General features: G+C 35.0%; 2 protein-coding genes across 4 annotated transcripts in view; one reads left to right on the plus strand and one right to left on the minus strand.

Annotated features, from left to right (window-relative positions):
• Window positions 1–504: 504 nt before the first annotated feature.
• Window positions 505–7,121, plus strand: LOC138336021 (selenoprotein K-like). The gene is made up of 6 exons (XM_069285281.1): window positions 505–598; window positions 3,380–3,464; window positions 3,731–3,749; window positions 5,131–5,186; window positions 5,541–5,590; window positions 5,841–7,121. The coding sequence occupies exons 1-6, from the start codon at window positions 580–582 to the stop codon at window positions 5,876–5,878; spliced, it is 267 nt and encodes an 88-aa protein (XP_069141382.1). The 5' UTR covers window positions 505–579; the 3' UTR covers window positions 5,879–7,121.
• A 376-nt stretch (window positions 7,122–7,497) lies between these two features.
• Window positions 7,498–23,979, minus strand: part of LOC138335878 (splicing factor 45-like) — a 33,542-nt gene continuing 17,060 nt past the window's right edge. For 2 of the 3 annotated variants that reach the window (XM_069285054.1, XM_069285053.1), the window contains exons 6-13: window positions 16,997–17,121; window positions 16,446–16,508; window positions 15,087–15,150; window positions 11,396–11,547; window positions 10,337–10,416; window positions 10,012–10,110; window positions 9,554–9,626; window positions 7,498–9,085 (exon numbers count right to left, since the gene is read on the minus strand). In XM_069285054.1, coding sequence (XP_069141155.1) covers window positions 8,979–9,085; window positions 9,554–9,626; window positions 10,012–10,110; window positions 10,337–10,416; window positions 11,396–11,547; window positions 15,087–15,150; window positions 16,446–16,508; window positions 16,997–17,121 — 763 coding nt within the window. In that variant the 3' untranslated portion in view covers window positions 7,498–8,978. The remainder of the gene's footprint in view (window positions 9,086–9,553; window positions 9,627–10,011; window positions 10,111–10,336; window positions 10,417–11,395; window positions 11,548–15,086; window positions 15,151–16,445; window positions 16,509–16,996; window positions 17,122–23,979) is intronic. The other variant, XM_069285055.1, reaches the window with a different exon arrangement.

A 23,979-nucleotide genomic window follows, 5' to 3' on the forward strand; every position in this document is an offset into this window, starting at 1 on the left:
TCATCTCAGCCATTCTAAATTACAATATTTTTCCCGGGGGTCACCCTCAGACCCCTAAAACACCAAAATCTTTGTTAATTATTCGTTAATTTCCTTTTAGCGACCCCACTGTCTATAAATGTGTACAAGGATTAAATTTAATGATATATGAAAAATGTACATAAAGCATATAGGTTGGGAGTTAATCTCCTCCTGAAGGTGCGACGGGGGGGGGGGGGGGGGGGGGTTACAAAATATTGAGGACCTTTGCCCCCCCATTACGTTTCATCTTCCTACGCCACTGAAACATATACAACGTACTGTATTTGTATGCTAAATAATTGAAACAGTTTAATGTGATGATTTAATCATAAGTGACAAAATTGCTTGTGACGGTATGGGGCACTAATATTACGCGTGATACAGATGTTACGTACAGTAATTCATTAGGATATATAGGGGCCTATACATATATTAGCCGAACTATGTTCTGCCTAACTGATGTTATTTGATCGGGGTCGTAAAGATGTTTTAATAATGTATCTTTACAGTCAAAGCGTCTGATTAACCAGGACATGTGACAAGACGAAAATAAACAAGATGGTTTACGTGTCACAGGGTAAGTAAATTTTACAAAATATCAATGATATTTACCGATATACTGGAAAATGCTTGGGTTTTGTCTGATGATAGGTAACAATGTTGTCACATGGCATGCTGAAACATCTTTGATCCACACTAGTTCGTAAATATAACGGTAAATGTGATGTATGCCTATCCACAGATGACAGGGTGAAGGCAGCTAAATTTACTTCAGTAGTCATGATATCACACATTATTATGTGCAATCAGAAACATATACAGAGACCGGACGGAAGTATTCGGACAAAATTGCCGCCGTAACGTCATGTGAACATTTCTCGAGGAAAATAAAACTCTTTATAAAAATATACGTGTTGTGATATTGACCTAATATTTGGTGATCTGACCCTTGGATAGCCCGAGATAATAACTCTGGCCCTGACACCAGACTTAGGCATTATGACAGATAGATGTCTGGTTTAGGGCCAGAGCGCAGTAATACTCGAAAACCTGGAATAAGCCGACACCGTTTAGTATCAGGCCAGGTACTCAGAAGTCTCTTCTATTCAGACTGACCATCGCGAAGCCTAAGCACCACTAACCTAAGTCTATTCAACAAATGAATATCATATCTACCCAAATATAGCAATCCGTCGAGATTAAAGATGATTTGCATACTACGAGAAAATGGCGACGACGACGAGGGAAATTTAAAGTTGCGGAAAAGAAACTAGGCCTACTGTGTTGACACAATAGAACGTGCATGCGTGATGAAATGGATGGCTATGAGTAGATAAATTATTCATTTGTTGAAAAGACCAAGGTAAGTGGCGATTCGTGGTGGTATTATTTTGTAAGTAGTCTGAATGGGAGAGCACCTGGCCCGATACTAAACGGTGTCGGCTTATTCCAGGTTTTTGAGTACTACTGCGCTCTGGCCCTAAACCAGACATATATCTGTCATAATGTCTAAGTCTGGTGTCAGGGCCAGAGTATCTCGGCTAACCCTTGGACTTTCGTACTTCCTTCAGACGATCGGGAATCGTTTAGTATAAACCTTGGATGTATTCTACATCAATGCCTTGCCAGATGGTTTGTATTGCATCAAAAAGTTCAGTTTGATTAGTGATGTTGTTGACCACTGTTTTTAGTCGTATTTTAAGTTTTAACCACACATTTTTTATGATATTTAAATCAGGACTTTGTGGGGGCCATTCTAAAATGGGAATGCCATGGTTTGTAAAATATTCAGACACAACACGAGCTTTGTGAATTGGAGCATTGTCCTGTTGAAAAATGTAGTTTTGGTTTGCAAAGTGTCTCGCTAAAACTGGCCACAAAGTCTCTTCCAAAATTTCAATATATTTTAGTGAATTGATTCCATTTACACTGCAAACAGTAACAACTCCATGATGGGTAATACACCCCCAAATCATCACGGAAAGTTTCCGGTGTGACCGCGGATAGATGCAAGCTGGCTGGTATGCCTCGTCTTTTCGCCTCCATATAAAAATTCTGTTGTCGTTACCGATCACAATTTGACTTTCATCAGAAAAAATAACATCTTTCCAATAGTTTTCTACAGTCAGATTTTTTTTATCAAAGCAAAATTTCACACGTTTCCTCAAATTGATTTCACGCACATCCATGGTTTTCTTCACTACCCTTCTACTGTATCCCTGATTTTTAAAATTCTGGTCAATCATTTTACTACTAACCTGTACATCATTTACAGTGTTCCTGTAGTCATTTAATTCGGCTGTTACTTCATCCAACGTTTTTCTCCTACCGGGTATTTTAGCGCACAACTTTTAAGAGCCTTCTCTGGTCGCGATCTGTCAAATATGGCGTCCTTCCACATTGATGTATATTTTCAATGTTTTCTCGTCTCACATATTGCATCCAAATACCAGAAATTGCAGATTTGGTATACCTAACCTATCTGCAACAATTGTTTGTATTATCCCACCTTTTATCATCGCTACGACCGCTTTTCTTAAGCCTGTTGTCACTTCTTTACCACGACGACCCATGTTATTTCCATGAATTCCTGCAATTCCGTCAGCAGACGACGTAATTTATTTGTACCGCCACAACATTACGCATGACGTCATCTTTCCGATGACGTATACGATGACGCAAACCGCATTTATTCACATTTTTATGCACCGCACGAAATTTAGCGGTATATATCATGACGCGTTTGTCCGAATACTTCTGTCCGGTCTCTGTATGTATATATGACAGTTTCTGGTGCAATCTTCATCTGTTAATAATGGAGAAAATTAAAGAGAGTATTAACGTATGAAAAGCTATACAATACTATGCTATTTAGTAATACAGCCACCTACTCTGCCTTTGGTCTAGGCAGTGATTTTTTTACGCAATAATTTCAGGGGCCTTACTCGAATGTTAGAGGTATAGCGCAACGAGACACTTTTGAAACATCACATCGTGTCTAACATCAGCAAAATAACGTCCAATAAAAAAACGCCTGACCAGTCGATTTTTATGCTATGGGAGTACACCTTTTGAACTAGGAAAAACTACAGTAGGCCTACATTTCATATTTCTTGAAACATGTATATTTCAGAGTTTTTCTTTATTTAGGAAAATGTTTACATAAAATTGGGAAAATACAGCAAGATTTCTCTAGGGGAAGGGGCATTTTTACATAATTATTCGACCCAAAATGTACCAAAAAAAATCACAACCAGGGGTGGATGTAACCACAGTGGACAGTAACCCTGGAATATCGAGAACGTTTGTATGGGAGATCACTGATATAAGATTTTCTTACCAAATTAAAATTTTACAGGTAATGTGATGGAATCACAGTCACCATGGAGACTTTCCTACATTCCAGAAATGTTTTGGGGAATGATCAACTTCATTGTTCTGTTGTAAGTAAAAACAGCTTTTCACTGTTATATTGTTATGAATTAAATTCAATGTCACATTATAGCTTTAATGCGTCACTTTGTGTGAAATTAATTACCATATTGCAATTAATGTATATACATGACAATTGATGGCTGTATTACTATTATTATTGTAAAAACTATAGTTTCTATCGTTATGGTAAGAACAGTTAAGGTCCATGCTAGTAGAGTGTATATCATAGAGTTAACTTTAATTATCTAATTCTAAAATTTGATTTTTTTTTCAGCTTCCAGACTTTGGTATCAGTAAGTAGCTTAATTTAGCTTTTATGAACCATTAGGACAGTATGGGTTAGTAGTATAGCTCTAACAGATCAGTCTATGAAGACTATACAAGTATAGAAAATATTTTAGTCAAATGATCTGTAATTTGTTCACAATATGTAGATCAATGTGTTGAGATATATATTACCATTTGGACTTCAGTAATATCTGCCTTTGTGTTTTGATGTCTAATTTGTCCTGTGTAACGCTCCAATAGCGTAATTATTGACGTCATATTAATGTATTTCATGTCCAGTCCTGCTCCACAATTTAACAAAGCATGACAATTTATTGACTCATGCCCTATCCGGGCCTTGAACTCACGATCTACGGCACCCAATCGCCTAGCCAAACATACCTGCGCCTTCTACCACTGCGCCACATTCACATCCCCAATATAATGTGTTGTCTATTTTACATTTTGAAATGCCCACCCCCATATACCAAAGTCCTGACCTTGTCTGTGTCCGTACTCCGTGTCTTTTAATGATATAAGCATATTTGTCTTTTATTTTGGCAAAATATTCTTTGTTTACATACATATCAAAATGTGTTGAAATTGGTCATTTGGGACTCAAATAAAGCGGTCTTATTAGGCAGGTTGGACATTTTAGCCAGGTGGTTTTGTAAAATCATTTAAATGTGTTTAAAATGGTCATTTGGAACTCAAATAAAGCGGTCTTATTAGGCAGGTTGGACATTTTAGCCAGGTGGTTTTGTAAAATCATTTAAATGTGTTTAAAATGGTCATTTGGAACTCAAATAAAGCGGTCTTATTAGGCAGGTTGGACATTTTAGCCAGGTGGTTTTGTAAAATCATTTAAATGTGTTTAAAATGGTCATTTGGAACTCAAATAAAGCGGTCTTATTAGGCAGGTTGGACATTTTAGCCAGGTGGCCTTTGTACACAGGTAAAATCATTTAAATGTGTTGAAATTGGTCATTTGTTAAGTAGGTAGTCTTTATACAAAGACAGAAGGTAACTTAGTAATGTTTAACTGTATAACATAGCATTAAGTATAGTTAGTACAGATTGGTCAAAGGTAACACTGGATATTTACAGACATATGTCTGTAGGATACAAATTGAATGAAGCAGTAAACATCCAAGGGTAAGGATGTACATGTACTCCCAACAGTGTCATGAGTGGACAAAACAGGTGAGAAGCCTCAAACATTTCAAAAATTGACAATATATTTATCCACATTGTTGGGCTACATCTTAATTTATCCCATGTAAATATATATCAGTAGATAGTAGTTTGGAAGAAATATGATACTATACTTATGTAAACTGCTTAATTCTCCGTGAGAATATATGATGTAATGGCCAGTTTCAGATTATTTCATATTATCGTTTACAGCCCAGTATGACAAAGAAGGGTAACTCTTACACGACAGACTACAGATCTGGACAGGGGTAAGTGGCTGATCTACCATTAATTATACAAGTCACAAGTGTAACATATTTCTCATTTAAATATTACCTCCCAAAATCCTGTGAGTTGTAGATATTTGCCGTATAACATTTAAGCCTTTAACTTGTTGATTGAAGATATTTGTCTTATAACTTTTAAGCTTTTACCCAGTCAATTGTAGATATTTACTGTATAACTTTTAAGCCTTTACCCTGTTAATTGTAGATATTTGCCGTATAACTTTTAAGCCTTTACCCTGTTAATTGTAGATATTTGCCGTATAACTTTTAAGCCTTTACCCTGTTAATTGTAGATATTTGCCGTATAACTGTTAAGCCTTTTCATTGTTGTTACAGTCCTCCACCCCCACCAAGGAGAAGAATGGGAGGATTTAGAGGCGGTGGAGGTAAGCTAATGGACAAAATCATTTTGTGGTTTGTATGTACACATATATATAGGTACCGGGTAGATACATGATTAACTTGAACTACTACCAGGTATATATAAATTCAATTCAAATTTTGAAGAAAAAAAATCTAAATGTACACAAAGATGATGCAGTATAAATAAACTTATTATTATTTGTAAGTAAATCGTTAAGTATTGTCGACTTTATGTTGGCTAATAGGAACATTATGTTACACTGTATGTTATAGGAGGCCCCAGTGCACCACCCATGGGCGGAGGAGGATGAGGAAGGTAAACACTCGGCTCTGTTGAATCTCAAATCCAGGCCGAGTGTTGATTCAGACATCAAATTACATAGAGTAGATACAGAAATCTGAATCATGACCAGACACAGAAACCTGAATCATGACCTGAATGATGAAGACTACTTTAAGCTTGTATTCTCATTAACTACTCCTATATCCAGTACATAGATAGAATTCCTATCAGGACCACAGATACCAATAACATTAATCTGCTTTACTCAGTGTAATTTGATGTGGTAAGTGCCAAGTCTACAAAGTTGTTAGATACAGCAGTATGACGTTAATCTTGTAAACTTCAATAGAAGTAGAGATTTTCTGAAGTTTTGTAGCTAATGCACTGTTGAATTATATTCGTTTATTTGTTGCTAAAACAAATCTTTTAACCATTTTATTCTATTTCACTTGATTGCCATATAGAGACCATTTTTATGTTGTTTCATTGGTATAGGAAATGTAATAAGATTGTGTAGACGGATCTACATTTTCACATTTAGAAAAGGGGGGAAAAAGAAGAAGAAAAAGCGAGAGAAGAATGGTGGAAAATGTATTCATGGTATGCGGAAATTATGAAAGTTGTGAAAGAAATTTTATGAATGTGTATGATGTAAGTGTAGCGTTTTTGAGTGTTACATGTAAGTGTATGTGATACAGTTGTGGAGATAAAAATCAGTATGGAAGGTCAACTGAACCATAATGTAATGCTATTGTAACACTATCATCTTCATGTAATTATGTTTTTGTTGATCATATTTCGTGTCAAATGGGTGCAAATATTTTACCCTTCATTCTAATCCGAAAGTTTCTCATGTTAAATCGGCATTAAAAAAGTCTGATCTGGACTAATAAACTTGTGATTTAACATGGGGACCTTCAGATTATCTTAATTAATGTACATCCTATTATTTAATGTTAAAATTTGTTGATATCACAGAGTCTAATTTTTCGATGTAAATGTGAATCTATATTATAATACTATAATATTCTAAACTGCATTAATTGTCAAATGCCTGGTAAAGTTTATTTATGTTCTTTTCTTTTTCATATGTAAATAATTGTGTATGGATAAAATTTCATATACATGAAGTTATTTATCTTTAATGGTAACCAACTGAAGTCCCCACAATAGCTGCATTATCATTGTTCGATTTGTGATATAAAGGCTATATACAAGTACATATTGTATATATGCTTCCATTTCCATAATAAATGATGTCATAACTTTTATACAGACCTTGTATTATATATCAATCAACAGTAAAGAAAACCGCTCAACTGGCAGGTCCGCGGTAGCCAAGTGGTTATGATGTCTCGACATATTACCACAAGGGTCGCAAGTTCAAATCCCACATGGGGCAGTTGCCAGGTACTGGTCGGTGGTTTTTCTCCGGGTACTCCAGCTTTCCTCCACCAACAAACCTGGTACGTCCTTACATGACCCTGGCTGTTAATAGGACGTAAAACTAATAAACAAAAGGACAACTGGGTTTGTGTTTACTTTGTATAAACAGCCAGGGTTACTGTATAACATAAAACTTTTGTTGTGTAGAAAATGTCCGATTTTTTGAGTGGTTGCTGATACTATAGTTATAAAAAACACTGATTTTTGTTTTTACAAATTTTATTGGTCACTATTGCTCCAATATTTCTATCCACATAGCAGTGACCACAAATCTTATTTCACAGTACATTTGTATAAGGATGTAGATTGTATTTTAAAAGCCATATACTTAACAAGAGATTCCATAGGAATCTAAGAATGTCCAGATCTATGTCGGACAACGGAAAGAATAATCCTTTGCTCTACATTTTGAAATATATAGAATACATGTAGGGAAATTCATATTTATATACAGGGCTGCTTAGCAAAGTCACTTTCATCACTTCAGTTGTCAAATTTAATATGGCCACCGTCTGACATGTTGTACTTGGATTTGTTCCTCTAAAATAGATATGCAGATCTGGGGGACCAAGAAGACCCAACACGTTTAATTTGAACAAACAAGACCGTTTCTGAATCGATACTTTCTGAGAAAGTGACACAATCTAAAATGGCTGCATGCTTATCAATCGGGGACAAAGAAAAATCAATCTATTAAATTTCAGAGAGATTCCTTATTGCTTTCTGAGAATAGTAAAATCTTCACCTATCAATATCCAAGATGGCTGCCTGTTGGCCATCTTGTCAACAGATCAGTCCCAAAATGCAATATGCAACAAGCAAGACTTATGGGGAGACTACATGTTAAATCTCAATTATCAAAAATGGCTGCATGTCGGCCATCTTGATGACAGATAAGTCAAATTGGTCCCAATATGCACTACTAGGACTCGTGCATGGAGAGACTCCACATGTGAAATTTGAAAAGAATGCCTTCAGTACTTTCTGAGAAATAGCAGTAACAAACGTATATATGTATTACTACAGTCTTCTGTTATTGACTGTAGTGAAGATTTTGACGAATTTATGACTAATGAAGAAAATTATGTCATTAGGCCAATGAACTGTATACATTATGTAGTGGTTGTTTTTCATGGGAGGTTTATTTTCACTATATTCGAGTTGCAAATTCTAAATACAAGTGAAATCATCCAAAATTCATTAAATGATTCTAGTAAGAACACCAATATGTGAAACTGAACTTAAAATTTAACCTCCGTGAATATGCCCTATAAAGCCATATAGTAAACAGCTAAATATTGACCCTGCAAATCTAATGCACAAATCAGTACTAGCAGCAGGTTTTAGGAAACTCCATACAGCCCAGGACAAACTAGACAGACAAATATTTGGTATTTATAAGACTTTAATAAGATGATGCATTTACACTTATCAGGTGAAAATAATTACCTGGGTTACAATATATGATGTAATATGAAGATATTCATATGTGCAAATGGTCATCAAATTAAAACCCGTTATTCATCAAAGCTTACACAAAGTACATACCTAATCTGCTTAAAATGATACATCTATATCATATAATCTCATTCTGATACTCATACCTCTTTCACACAGATGTTTATACAAATGTACTGTCGTCCTACCCACACTCGTACAACGTTCTGCACAATAAGTCCTTGTCATTCCACTTCGTCAGCTAAATCTAGTCTTCGGAACTTATCTAAATTGTAGAAGCAGGCTTTCACAATGCGGCCTCCGAAAAATCTTCCATTTAAATCAATGACAGCTGCAAGAGGAAATATCCTTACATTAAATTAACAGCTTCATATAAATTATTAAAACTATTTTCCTTCACCCAGTTTCAAATGGTTTAACGATCTCGAAATGAAACCAAAATAGGAAACTTGTTTTTCCTGTTAAGTAAAAACTATAATCTTAACACATAAATACTATGTGGATATATCCAGATTAATAAAAATTCTTCAAGAATTAAGTGATGAAAGTTGATGAATTTAACAAAAATTATCACTTATTTTTGTGGAAAAACTGCTGGAACCAAAAATATTTGATGCTACATTCATCTGAACACATGTTTCTATCAGAGCAGAGCAAAAGAGAGGATTTCGTTACAATTTAGATACATTTATAAAGAACAGAAATTAAGGCATTTGATTTTTACAGTAGATTGATTTTTACAGTAGATTGTTCTGGTCATGTTTTATGATAGTAATTAGGATACTTGAGAAGAACCAACCTTTAATGGCAGCGTCTACTCTCTCAAACTCCAGGAATATACGTACAGCCTCTTCTTCTACACCACCGGGGATCTGAAGTGAAAACATGTGGTGGGGTTACTTAAATAGCATCTAATATTTGTTCACTTATTTTTAATAATATCAGTTAATCAAACTGTGTTTGTTGCTGTTGATTCACCAAAGTAAGCTGCTTACCTTTCCAAGTAAAATTTTTATGGGAGTTATAGAAAATTTATGGGAGTTGTAGAAAATTAAGTATATTATCAATTTCTTTATGAAGAGACATTAAAGTAGCAAATCATCTCCCCATTTTAAAAGAGTATTAGAGCAGATTTTCTTCTCCTCCTCTTTCACTGAAATCCTCACAAAAGTCAAGTTTATATACACGGTAATGTAAGTAACCTCTAAAATGAAGACAATTATAGATTAATTTCACGACAATGGCGCCATGACTTACCTCAAATATGACACATTTGATGACACGACCATATTTGGAACATTCTTCAGATGTTTCTTGTTCTAATTCTTCATCAACATCACCTGGAGCGACCATGTTCTGGAAAAATAGCCATGACCTTCATATTGGATAATCTTAAGACACTAGAAAACAACTTACAGAAAGAATTGATTAATTTCAATATTAAAGCAAGGAAGGCCGGAGCACTTACATGTTACACAAAGTTTTATAAATACAAAATTGTAAAGGAAACCATGTACATTTTGTTTTCGTAATGTATAAACTTATTAATAGTGAGAAAAAAACAGTGAATTAGTATATATACCCGTAACAGAATGACTTTGGAGGGATTCTTCAACAAGTTGGTATTGGGAGTTGGTTCTCGGGGTGATTCTGGAACAACAACTGAGGATTCTAAATGTAAGCACCAAGATAAAATACTCATCTTAATGGGAATAATTCCCATGCTAATGTCATTTCATCAGCAAGATTACAAATAGTTCACTCCATCACCATTGGCGATACTAGTCCTGCACAAACGTTATCACGGGTATCGCGTGGTACGTGAATTAGTCTCATTAGGTTTAACAAATTTATCTAAATGTTGAAAGTAGACTTTTACATAACAACAGAAGACAGGGTTCTCACTAAATTTTTGAATAGATGGTTGAAAATTTATAATAGGTGGTTGAGGGCCACAAGCCCCCATGGGGCCAATACTTTTTTCTGACAAAAATAGCCGGTTGTAAACAAGGAAATACACGGCTGTTTTTGCCGGCAACCGGCTTTTAACGAAAGCCCTGGAAGATATCTGTAGGTATGGTATTTTGTGTATACACAGTTAGTATCTTACAATACGAGGTTTATTTTGGTGTGATAATTCAGAAAGCCGAGATGACGAGGCTTTGCAGAGTCATCTTGGCTTTCTGTGTCGAGCTCCAATATAGACCTTGTATTGTAAGATACTAACTGTGTACTCTGTTCATCCTGCAACTATTTGCATAAAGATGACATTCAAAATGAAAGCAAATTGCCAGTTATTTACAGATACTTGGTTTTGCTTGAAGCAGAACACTATATAGTTATGGTATATTGTACATTGTGTAGAAATGTACATGTAAGTATGGGGTTTTATAGAAATTGGTCTTCTTATTATGTAACCATAACATATTTATGACATATCACATTTTTTTCCCTTACATCGGGAGATAATAAGTTATTTTAATAAAATGGTAAATACATTTGCGTCTTAAGGTTTCTCTTCCAATTTTGATTTTAAATAGTATGAACTTTAAAATCTAAAATGCAAATGAGTAAGTTTTTAACTCCACAGAGAAGTGAGGAAATCATTTTCAGCAGTATTATATTAGCTATGACGACTCACCTTTAGGAATATCCTTCTCGTGTATGATCTTGCCGCCACGTTTGCTGGTTTTCTCTACCTGGAGTGCCGTACTCATACCCTGTTCCGACTTTCCCAGTCCTTGTCCTTCTTTGTACCCATACTTAGCCATGATCTTTGAAGCCACAGAACCACTGCAGAGAGTCAAGATAACATATTCCAGAATCTAACCAAATACATTTGTTTACATGTTTACTTGTTTACATGTTTACTTATAGTAGTTCTCCTCTATATGGGTTGTAGGCAGCCTCCATAACTCAACGACAATTCCTGCTGCAAATCCACTTAGATAAAGTGATGGTATGCAGTTCTTTTTTAACTTGATAAAAAAAAAAGATTTTTTTTAATCAATGAACTGCATTCAGTTGGTAATTTTTGGATATCAGCAAATCTAATAAGCGCACTCACGTTTTTTTCGCTGTCCAATTTGCATTCATACTCCCATAAATGCCAACTGAATGCAGTTCAATGCTTATATTTATATTTTATAACAATTTTATGATGAAATCTCAGGAGATGATCATGCATCTACAATGAATAAAGAAATCATTATCATCAAAGACAGAACAGCCATTTGAACCATCTTCTGTGATCGCTCTCTGACAACTGTGACATCCCAATGATAATGACGTCATAATTAGTGGATGGCAGTTCAATTTCACAACAACTGTGACATCTCAATGATAATGACGTCATAATAAGTGGATGGCAGTTCAATTTCACGACAACTGTGACATCTCAATGATAATGACGTCATAATAAGTGGATGGCAGTTCAATTTCACGACAACTGTGACATCCCAATGATAATGATGTCATAATAAGTGGATGGCAGTTCAATTTCACGACAAATGTGACATCTCAATGATAATGACGTCATAATAAGTGGATGGCAGTTCAATTTCACGACAACTGTGACATCTCAATGATAATGACGTCATAATAAGTGGATGGCAGTTCAATTTCACGACAACTGTGACATCTCAATGATAATGACGTCATAATAAGTGGATGGCAGTTCAATTTCACGACAACTGTGACATCTCAATGATAATGACGTCATAATAAGTGGATGGCAGTTCAATTTCACGACAACTGTGACATCTCAATGATAATGATGTCATAATAAGTGGATGGCAGTTCATATGATGAATGCCAACTGCTCTTTGTAGGGTTACAAAGTGGGGCTGCAGTGAAAATGTAAATATATACCCGCTAGTAATAAATATTTTTTTTCACAGAATATATCCATTACATGTTATTTAGTTTTGGGTAAATACAAATGTATGATTGTAAACAATAGGCCTTAGGGCCTAAATGGTCATCTGACAACCTTGGCACCAGTTTGAATAAGCAAAGTGTTACCCGATAAATATATTTTCAAGATGGCAGCTGTGTCGACCAACTTGGCTTTTGGACTGACCTAAAATAAGAACATTCCAGGAATGTTCAAGCTCAATCCTGCTGGTAGAACTGAAAAAGTACAGGTCTGGTTTTTGAAAAACTGTGATTACACAATCATGTTGCATAGCTCCTAGGTTTTCCACATTTCAGCTTCTCTGTCTTTACATGTTACAAACTTATCTGATCTTGCTGGTGGTTATGACGACAGTTTGTAAGAGTAATATCATATTACAGACTTATCTGATCTTGCTGGTGGTTATGACGACAGTTTGTAAGAGTAATATCATATTACAGACTTATCTGATCTTGCTGGTGGTTATGACGACAGTTTGTAAGAGTAATATCATATTACAGACTTATCTGATCTTGCTCGTGGTTATGACGACAGTTTGTAAGAGTAATATCATATTACAGACTTATCTGATCTTGCTGGTGGTTATGACGACAGTTTGTAAGAGTAATATCATATTACAGACTTATCTGATCTTGCTGGTGGCTATGACGACAGTTTGTAAGAGTAATATCATATTACAGACTTATCTGATCTTGCTGGTGGTTATGACGACAGTTTGTAAGAGTAATATCATATTACAGACTTATCTGATCTTGCTGGTGGCTATGACGACAGTTTGTAAGAGTAATATCATATTTTTCAGAGAAAAAGACATATTTTTTAAACAAACTATAGACATAACAATCAATGCCTACACACTATCTGTAATATACAAAGAGAGATTACTACAACCACACTAGTGGAACTAGAAGAGAAGCTTAAAATGACTTCTTCTAGTTGGTGATTGTGTCAGTCACGCCTTTAGATCAACTCCGAAATATTAACAAAACTTTGACAGTATCATTCCTGACATGTTTCAGCTTCATTTCACTAACTGAAGTTTGATAAGTGAAAAGTTTATGGACAACTCATGACAGGTGACTGTAAAACCTTTGGGTCAGATCAGATGACTGTAAAACCTTTGGGTCGGATGACTGTAAAACCTTTGGGTCAGATGACTGTAAAACCTTTAGGTCAGATGACTGTAAAACCTTTGGGTCAGATCAGATGACTGTAAAACCTTTGGGTCAGATGACTGTAAAACCTTTGGGTCAGGTGACTGTAAAACCTTTAGGTCAGATGACTGTAAAACCTTTGGGTCAGATGACTGTAAAACCTTTGGGTCAGGTGACTGTAAAACCTTTGGGTCAGATGACTGTAAAACCTTTGGGTCAGATGACTGTAAAACCTTTGGGTCAGATGACTGTAAAACCTTTGGGTCAGATCAGATGACTGTAAAACCTTTGGGTCAGATCAGATGACTGTAAAACCTTTGGGTCAGATCAGATGACTGTAAAACCTTTGGGTCAGATCAGATGACTGTAAAACCTTTGGGTCAGATCAGATGACTGTAAAACCTTTGGGTAAGATCAGATGACTGTAAAACCTTTGGGTCAGATGACTGTAAAACCTTTGGGTCAGATCAGATGACTGTAAAACCTTTGGGTCAGATCAGATGACTGTAAAACCTTTGGGTCAGATCAGATGACTGTAAAACCTTTGGGTCAGATCAGATGACTGTAAAACCTTTGGGTAAGATCAGATGACTGTAAAACCTTTGGGTCAGATGACTGTAAAACCTTTGGGTCAGATCAGATGACTGTAAAACCTTTGGGTCAGATCAGATGACTGTAAAACCTTTGGGTCAGATCAGATGACTGTAAAACCTTTGGGTCAGGTGACTGTAAAACCTTTGGGTCAGATCAGATGACTGTAAAACCTTTGGGTCAGATGACTGTAAAACCTTTGGGTCAGATCAGATGACTGTAAAACCTTTGGGTCAGATGACTGTAAAACCTTTCGGTCAGATCAGATGACTGTAAAACCTTTGGGTCAGATGACTGTAAAACCTTTGAGTCGGATGACTGTAAAACCTTTAGGTCAGATGACTGTAAAACCTTTGGGTAAGATCAGATGACTGTAAAACCTTTGGGTCAGATGACTGTAAAACCTTAAGTCAGATGACTGTAAAACCTTTAGGTCAGATGACTGTAAAACCTTTGGGTCAGATGACCTAAAACCTTTGGGTCAGATGACCTAAAACCTTTGGGTCAGATGACTGTAAAAACTTTGGGTCAGATGACTGTAAAACCTTTGGGTCAGATGACTGTAAAACCTTTAGGTCAGATGACTGTAAAACCTTTGGGTCAGATGACCGCAAAACAGGTTAAAGGGTAAATGACTATAGTAGTATATGATTATATATAAGGTTACCTACCCCAGTCCTATAGTATAGCCCATTGGTGGTGACCGAGATCTGTCTGGCATGACAGGCATTGGTTCTGTATAACAGAAAATAGAAATTCCATTTCAAAAGGAACATGCTATAATATGAAATGGCTTTAAAGGAGCAAATAGTACTATAAAATACCTTATATTGGTGCAGTCAACATTTTATCAATTGCCTATTCCAGAATGGTCAAAATCTTTAATTGTTTTAATATAACGACATCAACCATCTTTCATTTACTAATTTTAATAATGATTTCTTAGCAGCGATATAAATTACCGCAAATCAGTTGTTCTTAACCAGACACAGATAAGTCAGAAGTGAGATGATTTAACATACAAAGTTACTTTTATCAAATTGTCGACGAATCAGCGATAACAAAAGGATGGAAAGTCAAGGGACTACGAGATGTTCACCCTCCCTATCACTGTAATGGGACTACGAGACGTTCACTCTCTCTATTACTGTAATGGGATTACGAGACGTTCACCCTCTCTATCACTGTAATGGGACTACAAGACGTTCACCCTCTCTATCACAGTAATGGGACTACGAGACGTTCACCCTCTCTATCACTGTAATGGGTCTACGAGACGTTCACTCTCTCTATCACTGTAATGGGACTACGAGACATTCACCCTCTCTATCACTGTAATGGGACTAAGAGACGTTCACTCTCTCTATCACTGTAATGGGACTACGAGACGTTCACCCTCTCTTTCACTGTAATGGGACTACGAGACGTTCACCCTCTCTATCACTGTAATGAGACTATGAGACGTCCACTCTCTCTATCACTGTAATGGGACTACGAGACGTTCACCCTCTCTATCACTGTACTGGGACTATAAGACGTTCACTCTCTCTATCACTGTAATGGGACTATGAGACGTTCACCCTCTCTATCACTGTAATGGGACTACGAGACGTTCACCCTCTCTATCACTGTGTACTCACCCTCTTTGATTGTCACTATGTGTCTGTACTCACCCTCTTTGGTTGTCACTATGTATCTGTACTCACCCTCTTTGATTGTCACTATATATCTGTACTCACCCTCTTTGATTGTGTACTCACCCTCTTTGATTGTCACTATGTATCTGTACTCACCCTCTTTGATTGTCACTATGTATCTGTACTCACCCTCTTTGATTGTCACTATATATCTGTACTCACCCTCTTTGATTGTCACTATATATCTGTACTCACCCTCTTTGATTGTCACTATATATCTGTACTCACCCTCTTTGGTTGTCACTATGTACATATATCTGTACTCACCCTCTTTGATTGTCACTATGTATCTGTACTCACCCTCTTTGATTGTCACTATGTATCTGTACTCACCCTCTTTGATGATCATATCTTCATTTATAAGAGAAGAAGGTGGAGCAATGGCAGCTCCTTGACCTGCAAAAAACAAATGATTGATTACAGAACAATGCCAAATTAAAACTTTCCCAATTTTTCAAAACAAAACTTTAGTCAAAACTAAGTTTTTCTCCATATTTACTGATATGAAAATTTATGACTTAAGTTTGTTTTGAGATATTGAGCAAATTTAGTAGTAATTACAATAGAGCCGGCATATTTGAATTAATGAATCAAATTTTATTGATATCACCATTACATAACATGCAAGCATCTATTTAAAAATACATAAACGTAACAAAGAATTATAAAGTTATCACATACATACAGAAGCGTACACTCTCCATTGTGTACATGTATATACATGTAGTATAATAGAAAAGTATAGTAAAAAGTACATAGTAAAGAAATAATGTTTCTCACTAGACATTTGTTATATATACTTTCCTGAATTTCCTGAGCACACCACCCCCCCCCCCCCTCCCCTATTGATTCCCAATTGTGGTGAGAGTATAAATATAGAATACTTTTGTTGCGTGGTTTGTGTTCATACTCCTCTTCTTCCTCCTCTTCCTTCCTCCTCCTTGCTCTCTCCATCTCATTAAGACCAAAGTGGTCTGGTCCACTGTCTCGGTCACGGTCACGTCTCTTTCTGAAATACAAAACTTGACTCAACATCCCATTTCAAATCAAGATTAATTCTAGTATGAAATAGAACATTGTGATAGTAGAAAAGCCCTTTGACTGGTATAAATATGGTTATGTAAAATCAGTATACAAAAGCCCTTTGACTGGTAGAAATATAGTTCTGTAAAATCAGTATAAAAAGCCCTTTGACTGGTAGAAATATAGGTCTGTAAAATCAGTATAAAAAGCCCTTTGACTGGTAGAAATATAGGTCTGTAAAATCAGTATAAAAAGCCCTTTGACTGGTAGAAATATAGGTCTGTAAAATCAGTATAAAAAGCCCTTTGACTGGTAGAAATATAGGTCTGTAAAATCAGTATAAAAAGCCCTTTGACTGGTAGAAATATAGTTCTGTAAAATCAGTATAAAAAGCCCTTTGACTGGTAGAAATATAGGTCTGTAAAATCAGTATAAATCAAAGTACTGAAAGTACTAAATGGCTCGGTCTCAATGATTGGAGGATATATTTCTAAAGTCAACATTTTTTTGGACAATAAGAAATAAAGTTTGCTAGTGTTCCTTCCAGTTTGGACTTTTGAGGATTCCTTGGACACCAAGGTGTTAAATAAGAAACATATACTATACTCTTAGGAGCCCATTCTAATATTTCCTATGGTGTTATATGTCAAATGACTTTATAGCATCTTTAACCTTTTCCTTGTTAATTTGATGTCAATTAAAATATCCATTCTGAATTGCTATTCTCATTAAGTTCCTGGGACCAAAGTATCAGTTAACAAGTATTGTTTTGCAGCAGAGACAGACAAGAGGCATATTTTTCTATGCCAAAATGTCTTAAATATAGAATATGTCAGTCCTCAAGAAGACTTATCAATATAGTCATACCATTTCTGAATAAACTGGTCAATTGGTCTACTTTTAACAAGTTTTTGTAATTAGTCTTTTGTAAAACAGCAAGTTGATTGATATATCCAAACATGATTTAAACTAGCTATGATAAAATATCTTAAACATCTTACAGCCATTTAAACAAGAGCTGTCGGAGAACGGTAAAGCTGGCCTATTCAGAAGAAGTTGTTGTTCAAGTATTTACTATTTAAACATGGAAGTATGACAAATTAACAGACTAAAAAAAACCTAAAGGGCCCCAAATTGGTTGTATTATCACGTTCAGCATCCATACACATTAGGAAAATAAAATCATAAACATTTATGATGACTTAAGCTTAAACAATTGACGAAACAGAAGCTTGCTCAAAAACTTTACCGTGAAATGGGACGCCAACGCTGACGCCGACGCCGACGCCGACGCCGGGGTGACAACATTAGCTCCCCCTATTCTTCGAATAGGCGAGCTAAAAACGTATGGTCTATTTTCATGTTAAGTATACATTATGCCAAAAAGTAATCATTCTACATTTTATTCCAATATCAATTGGGTATCTTGTTAGCTCGCCATAAACCATGAATTGTTTTATACACTTTTTTAACTTGAGGAAATTACAAATGATTTTTTCTACAATATTTGTATTTTCAAATCCCCATACTTCTGATGAGTATAATAAAACTGGCATTACAAGTGACTAAAATATTTTCAGTTTAAAATCAACAGGAAGGGATACATTCCTTTGTTTCTTAAAAATAGTAGACACTGATTTTATTGTTTGTTCAGCAGTTTTTTTCCTTTTCTTTAAAAACGCTACCATTAATGTTAAAAAATATACATAGATATGTATACCCTTCTTATCAAAATAATTCTATATCCCATAACGTAAACTGGTGTTGTTGGGCCAATTTACGTTTTGAGAATATTACAACTTTTATCTTTCTGATATATTAGATAATAATTTCCATGTAATGCAATAATGTAATGCAATATTATTCAAATCCGTTTAACATTTGTTGTAGAACAGTGTCATCGGCATATAAAATGATAAAAGTTTGTGATACATTTCAATATATCTGTAAATAATTTGTCAATAATTGTCAGACAATTAACATTCTTTTTTCCGCCAGATAAGATTCCAAGTCATCAATGTAGATTAAAAATAGGAAAGGAGATATAAATAAGGTACCATACTGTGCATGTATATGTTCAATGTAAATTAACAATGTAAGCTGATCTTGCAGAATTGCCTTACAGCGTTATAATAAATGCAGTTGTCTCATTGCATTGGATATAATTGATTTAAGGCAGTTCATGTGGCGACCGAAAAAGGTAAAATCACCATTTTCAGAGTGATCAGAGAAGATTGATAGTCAAGGAGGGAAAACATAAGACAACCTGTGTTATGCAAATTATTTATCTAATTTATTTTGAATAAAGTATGCCGAAGATGATGATTAGTGTATTATTAACAATAATCTTAATATGTTTTCTAACAAGAGATCCCAGAGGGATCTTGGCGCCCACCAAAGAATGATCTATGACTGACAATGGAAAGAGGGATCTTTTCCCGGCTTTTCAAACTTTTTCAAACACACTACATATAAAATTTGAGACAGATCGCTATAGTACTTTCTAAGAAATAGTGGTAACAAACTACAACAATGAAATCTAAGGTGGCGGCCGGTTGGCCATCTTGTTTACCGATCAGTCCCGAAAGGCATTATGGATTAGTCCTAAAAGGTACTATGCACAACAAGGGTACAAGGGGAAACTATGCATGGAATTTGAGAAAGATCCCTTCAGTACTCGCTGAGAAATAGCGATAACAAACTTTAACTATCATAATCCAAGATGGCCATCGGTCGGTCATCTTGTATACCGATCGGTCCAAAAATACAATATGCACAACTAGGGTCCTAGGGGAACCTGTATATGAAATTTGAGACGATCCCTTTAGCACTTTTTGAGAAAAAGTGATAACAAACTTTAACTATCAAAATCCAAGATGGCCACCTGCCGGCCATCTTGTTGACCGATCGGTCCCAAAATGCAACATGCACAACTAGGGCCCTAGGGGAACCTATATATGAAATTTGAGAAAGATTCCTTCAGTACTTTTTGAGAAATAGCGGTAACAAATTTTAACTATCAAAATCCAAGATGGCCGCCTGTCAGCAATCTTGTTCACCGATCGGTCCCAAAATGCAATATGCACAACTAGGGTCCTAGGGGAACCTGTATATGAAATTTGAGAAAGATCCCTTCATCACTTTTTGAGAAATAGCGGTAACAAACTTTAACTATCAAAATCCAAGATGGCCGCCTGTCGGCCATCTTGTTGACCGATCGGTCCCAAAATGCAACATGCACAACTAGGGCCCTAGGGGAACCTATATATGAAATTTGAGAAAGATTCCTTCAGTACTTTTTGAGAAATAGCGGTAACAAATTTTAACTATCAAAATCCAAGATGGCCGCCTGTCAGCAATCTTGTTCACCGATCGGTCCCAAAATGCAATATGCACAACTAGGGTCCTAGGGGAACCTGTATATGAAATTTGAGAAAGATCCCTTCATCACTTTTTGAGAAATAGCGGTAACAAACTTTAACTATCAAAATCCAAGATGGCCGCCTGTCGGCCATCTTGTTGACCGATCGGTCCGCAAATACAATATACACAACTAGGGTCCTAGGGGAACCTGTAGAAGACATTTGAGAAAGATCTCTTCAGCACTTTTTGAGAAATAGCGGTAACAAACTTTAACTATCAAAATCCAAGATGGCTGCCTTTCGGCCATCTTGTTGACCGATCAGTCTCAAAATACAATATGCACAACTAGGGTCCTAGGGGAACCTGTATATGAAATTTGAGAAAGATCCCTTCTTCACAATTTGAGAAATAGCGGTAACAAACTTTAACTATCAAAAACCAAGATGGCCGCCTGTCAGCCATCTTGTTCACCGATCGGTCCCAAAATGCAATATGCACAACTAGGGTCCTAGAGGAACCTAAATATGAAATTTGAGAAAGATCCCTTCTGTACTTTTTGAGAAAAATATCGGTAACAAGAATTGTTAACGGACGGACGGACGGACGGACGAAGGACCACGGACGAAAGGCGATTTGAATAGCCCACCATCTGATGATGGTGGGCTAAAAATATTAACAACTAATGTCATATTGTGTTATAAATTTAATGTTTTATTTATTCTTTTTATTTCAAGCATGTAGATGTCATAGAAAATAAACAAATACCAAGTATATGCATATTAAAGTAAAATTCACAAATCACAACACTTATGTGTATTGTATATATGGAATGAAGATGATGATGGTAATTATTTGGATCATAAATGTTTACAACATTAAATGTATTTATATATATGGAATTTGAGTATGATGATAGTAATTATTTTCATATCAAAAACTATTACAGTATTAAGCTACCACAGTTGAAAATGATTTCTTTCATTTTGTTCACACATTTTTTCTCCTGGACTGGTTCCAATTGAAATGATACTTGCATGTAGACATTCTGTAAAACATAAGAAAACAATAAATGTATTAACAGAGTAATTACCGAAAAGGCTAATATCATATAATTAAACACTTTTTTTTATAAATAACAATACCAGTTTAGAGTAAATATTATTGAAATTTATTTTCTGTTGTTCTTTAGTCCTCCTGTTCTTTGGAGTTTTGTCCTTCATAAATTGATTGTAATACAGCAGTTGTCATATAATGTATCTGATAATGTGCACACAGAAGTATAAGTATATGCATATGCATGTGTGCATGGGCACAGTGATAAGTTCATTTTGCCGAGTAAAATGTTCAAAGAACTAGTATTGTTCATACTCAAAGATGTAATCGCACTAAAAACAGTGATCGTGTAGGCTTTTGTGTGATTGCATTTGTAAGGGGTGTATCTCTGAACGCCAACATTTTGGATTTAGCTGTAGAGTTGTTTGTTGTGACAGTGGTTATAGTCTTTTTCCTAAAGGCAGACCCAATGCCACAGGTAAATTTACCTGTAAAAGTTACCTGTGTTGATACTTATCTAAGTGTATAATGATTAATTTTCATTTCAATAAGTGTTCATATTTAATATCAGATACATATATACATAATATATGTTTCTGTTAATATCTATGAAAATATAACAATAGAATCTATGGATGAAATTAAATTAAATTCACAATGATTTTATTTCAAGAATTTTAAAGATTTCCTTCATATATCTAAAATCTCTGGTATAAATCTCATTATATTTTCAATAGATTGATACTAAAATCAAGCAAAAGTTCTTTGAAACTTATTTCTCATGGAAGTAACTTTACCATTCAGAAATATCAAAGAAAAAATCCAAAAAGGAATTATCCAGTTTCAACTTAGTGTAACACTAATTTGATTAAAAGTTTGAAATAATATAAGCCTTTTGCCTGCTGAAAAGTGATATATTTCCACAAGATCTTCCATATATGTCTTTTAAGTGACCTTATATACATATATAGTACATGTACATGTAACATCTGCGTTAATAACCTACCAAAGAGCGTTAATAACCTACCAAAGAGTAAGTGAATTTATGTCAAATATGATTTCCAAATTTTACTTGTACTTGACTGACCTTTTTAAGTTAACAGAACATACAATATATTTTGAAAGTTGCATTAGGATGCATCATTTATCATAATTATATAATTTTCCTGCTTTCTTATCCTAAGATGGTATTTCTAGATCAGCGTGATGTTACATTATAATGTAAATGTACATGTACATTTGTATATCATTATAGCAAAAGAGCATCCAATAATTAAACTGTTGTCCGTTAACAGCGCAGTAAAATTATATATTTTTGTGCATGTTAGAAATAACATATAAATTTCTTTCCTATGGTTGAATTTCGGTCAAACATTGTTACTAGATACAAATTGGTATATGTACTATAATCTTTAAACAGAAAAAATAGAAAACTGTTAATTTGGTATTCTGAGCACTAAAAGTTTGCAACATTTTGAGAATTACAAGACCTTCAACATATGGACTTGAAATAATTTTGCCAGTATTGCAACATTAACATCTATAATGTGTATTAAAATGAATATGGTTTAGACCCTAAGTAACAGTCTTCAATCTCATTTCATTTAGTATTTTTACATTATTAAGTGACTTCTAAAAATATTTTGTATCAAAAATACATATAGAACATTAAACCCCAATTATATATTATTACCAATGTTTATAAAACATCATAATGTGTGTTTGTGTCGGCTTCAATAGATTACCAACTTAAACTATAATCAACAGGTCAAAATTTCCGACAATATTAATTTAAACTTTTGTGATATTGTTTTTCTCCACTCATTTTCTAACCAAATACTTCACGGTGTACGTCTATGCGATAAGAGAAATCATGCGCAACTATGCACGGTCACAAGAAATGAAAGTTGGCTAAGAATGTAGCCCTACTGGAACTCCTATGTCAAAACAGAATACTGTTACATTCGAATATACACTGATCAAGAAACCTGTTTTTCTGATAAAATTGAGATATGATTTGTAAAAAAATATTTCACCTGGAACTCAAAATGCATCGTTCTTAATAATCCACATGTAGCTCCATATTAATTCTTAGCATATTAAAGCACTGATTATCTTTGATTAATAATTTACGTTGTATATAATACGGAATATATTGAAGGAATTTTTATCCAAAACCCACCAATGTTACCTATGATACTGATTGAAATACAGGTAAATCTCAAGTGACTTTACAGGTGAAAATAAAGACAGCTTATATGAAACAGTATATAATTGCCTTCCTATTGTTTCCTAAAACAACACCTACCTGTGGTTGATAAATATGTTGGCGTTAAGAGAACACCCCTTTGTAAGACTGTGCCAGGTGGTAGAGATTAGTTCCGCTCGAGTGATCACACAATGCAAGTGAGAATCGGGAGTATGTTGA

This window comes from Argopecten irradians, chromosome 12 (assembly GCF_041381155.1).
Source record: "Argopecten irradians isolate NY chromosome 12, Ai_NY, whole genome shotgun sequence".
NCBI lineage: Eukaryota > Metazoa > Mollusca > Bivalvia > Pectinida > Pectinidae > Argopecten > Argopecten irradians.

Coding starts and splice junctions, on each gene's coding strand:
- LOC138336021 (XM_069285281.1), top strand. Junction 5,187..5,540: donor GACTACAGATCTGGACAGGG/GTAAGTGGCTGA, acceptor TTGTTGTTACAG/TCCTCCACCCCCACCAAGGA. Junction 5,591..5,840: donor AGGATTTAGAGGCGGTGGAG/GTAAGCTAATGG, acceptor TGTATGTTATAG/GAGGCCCCAGTGCACCACCC.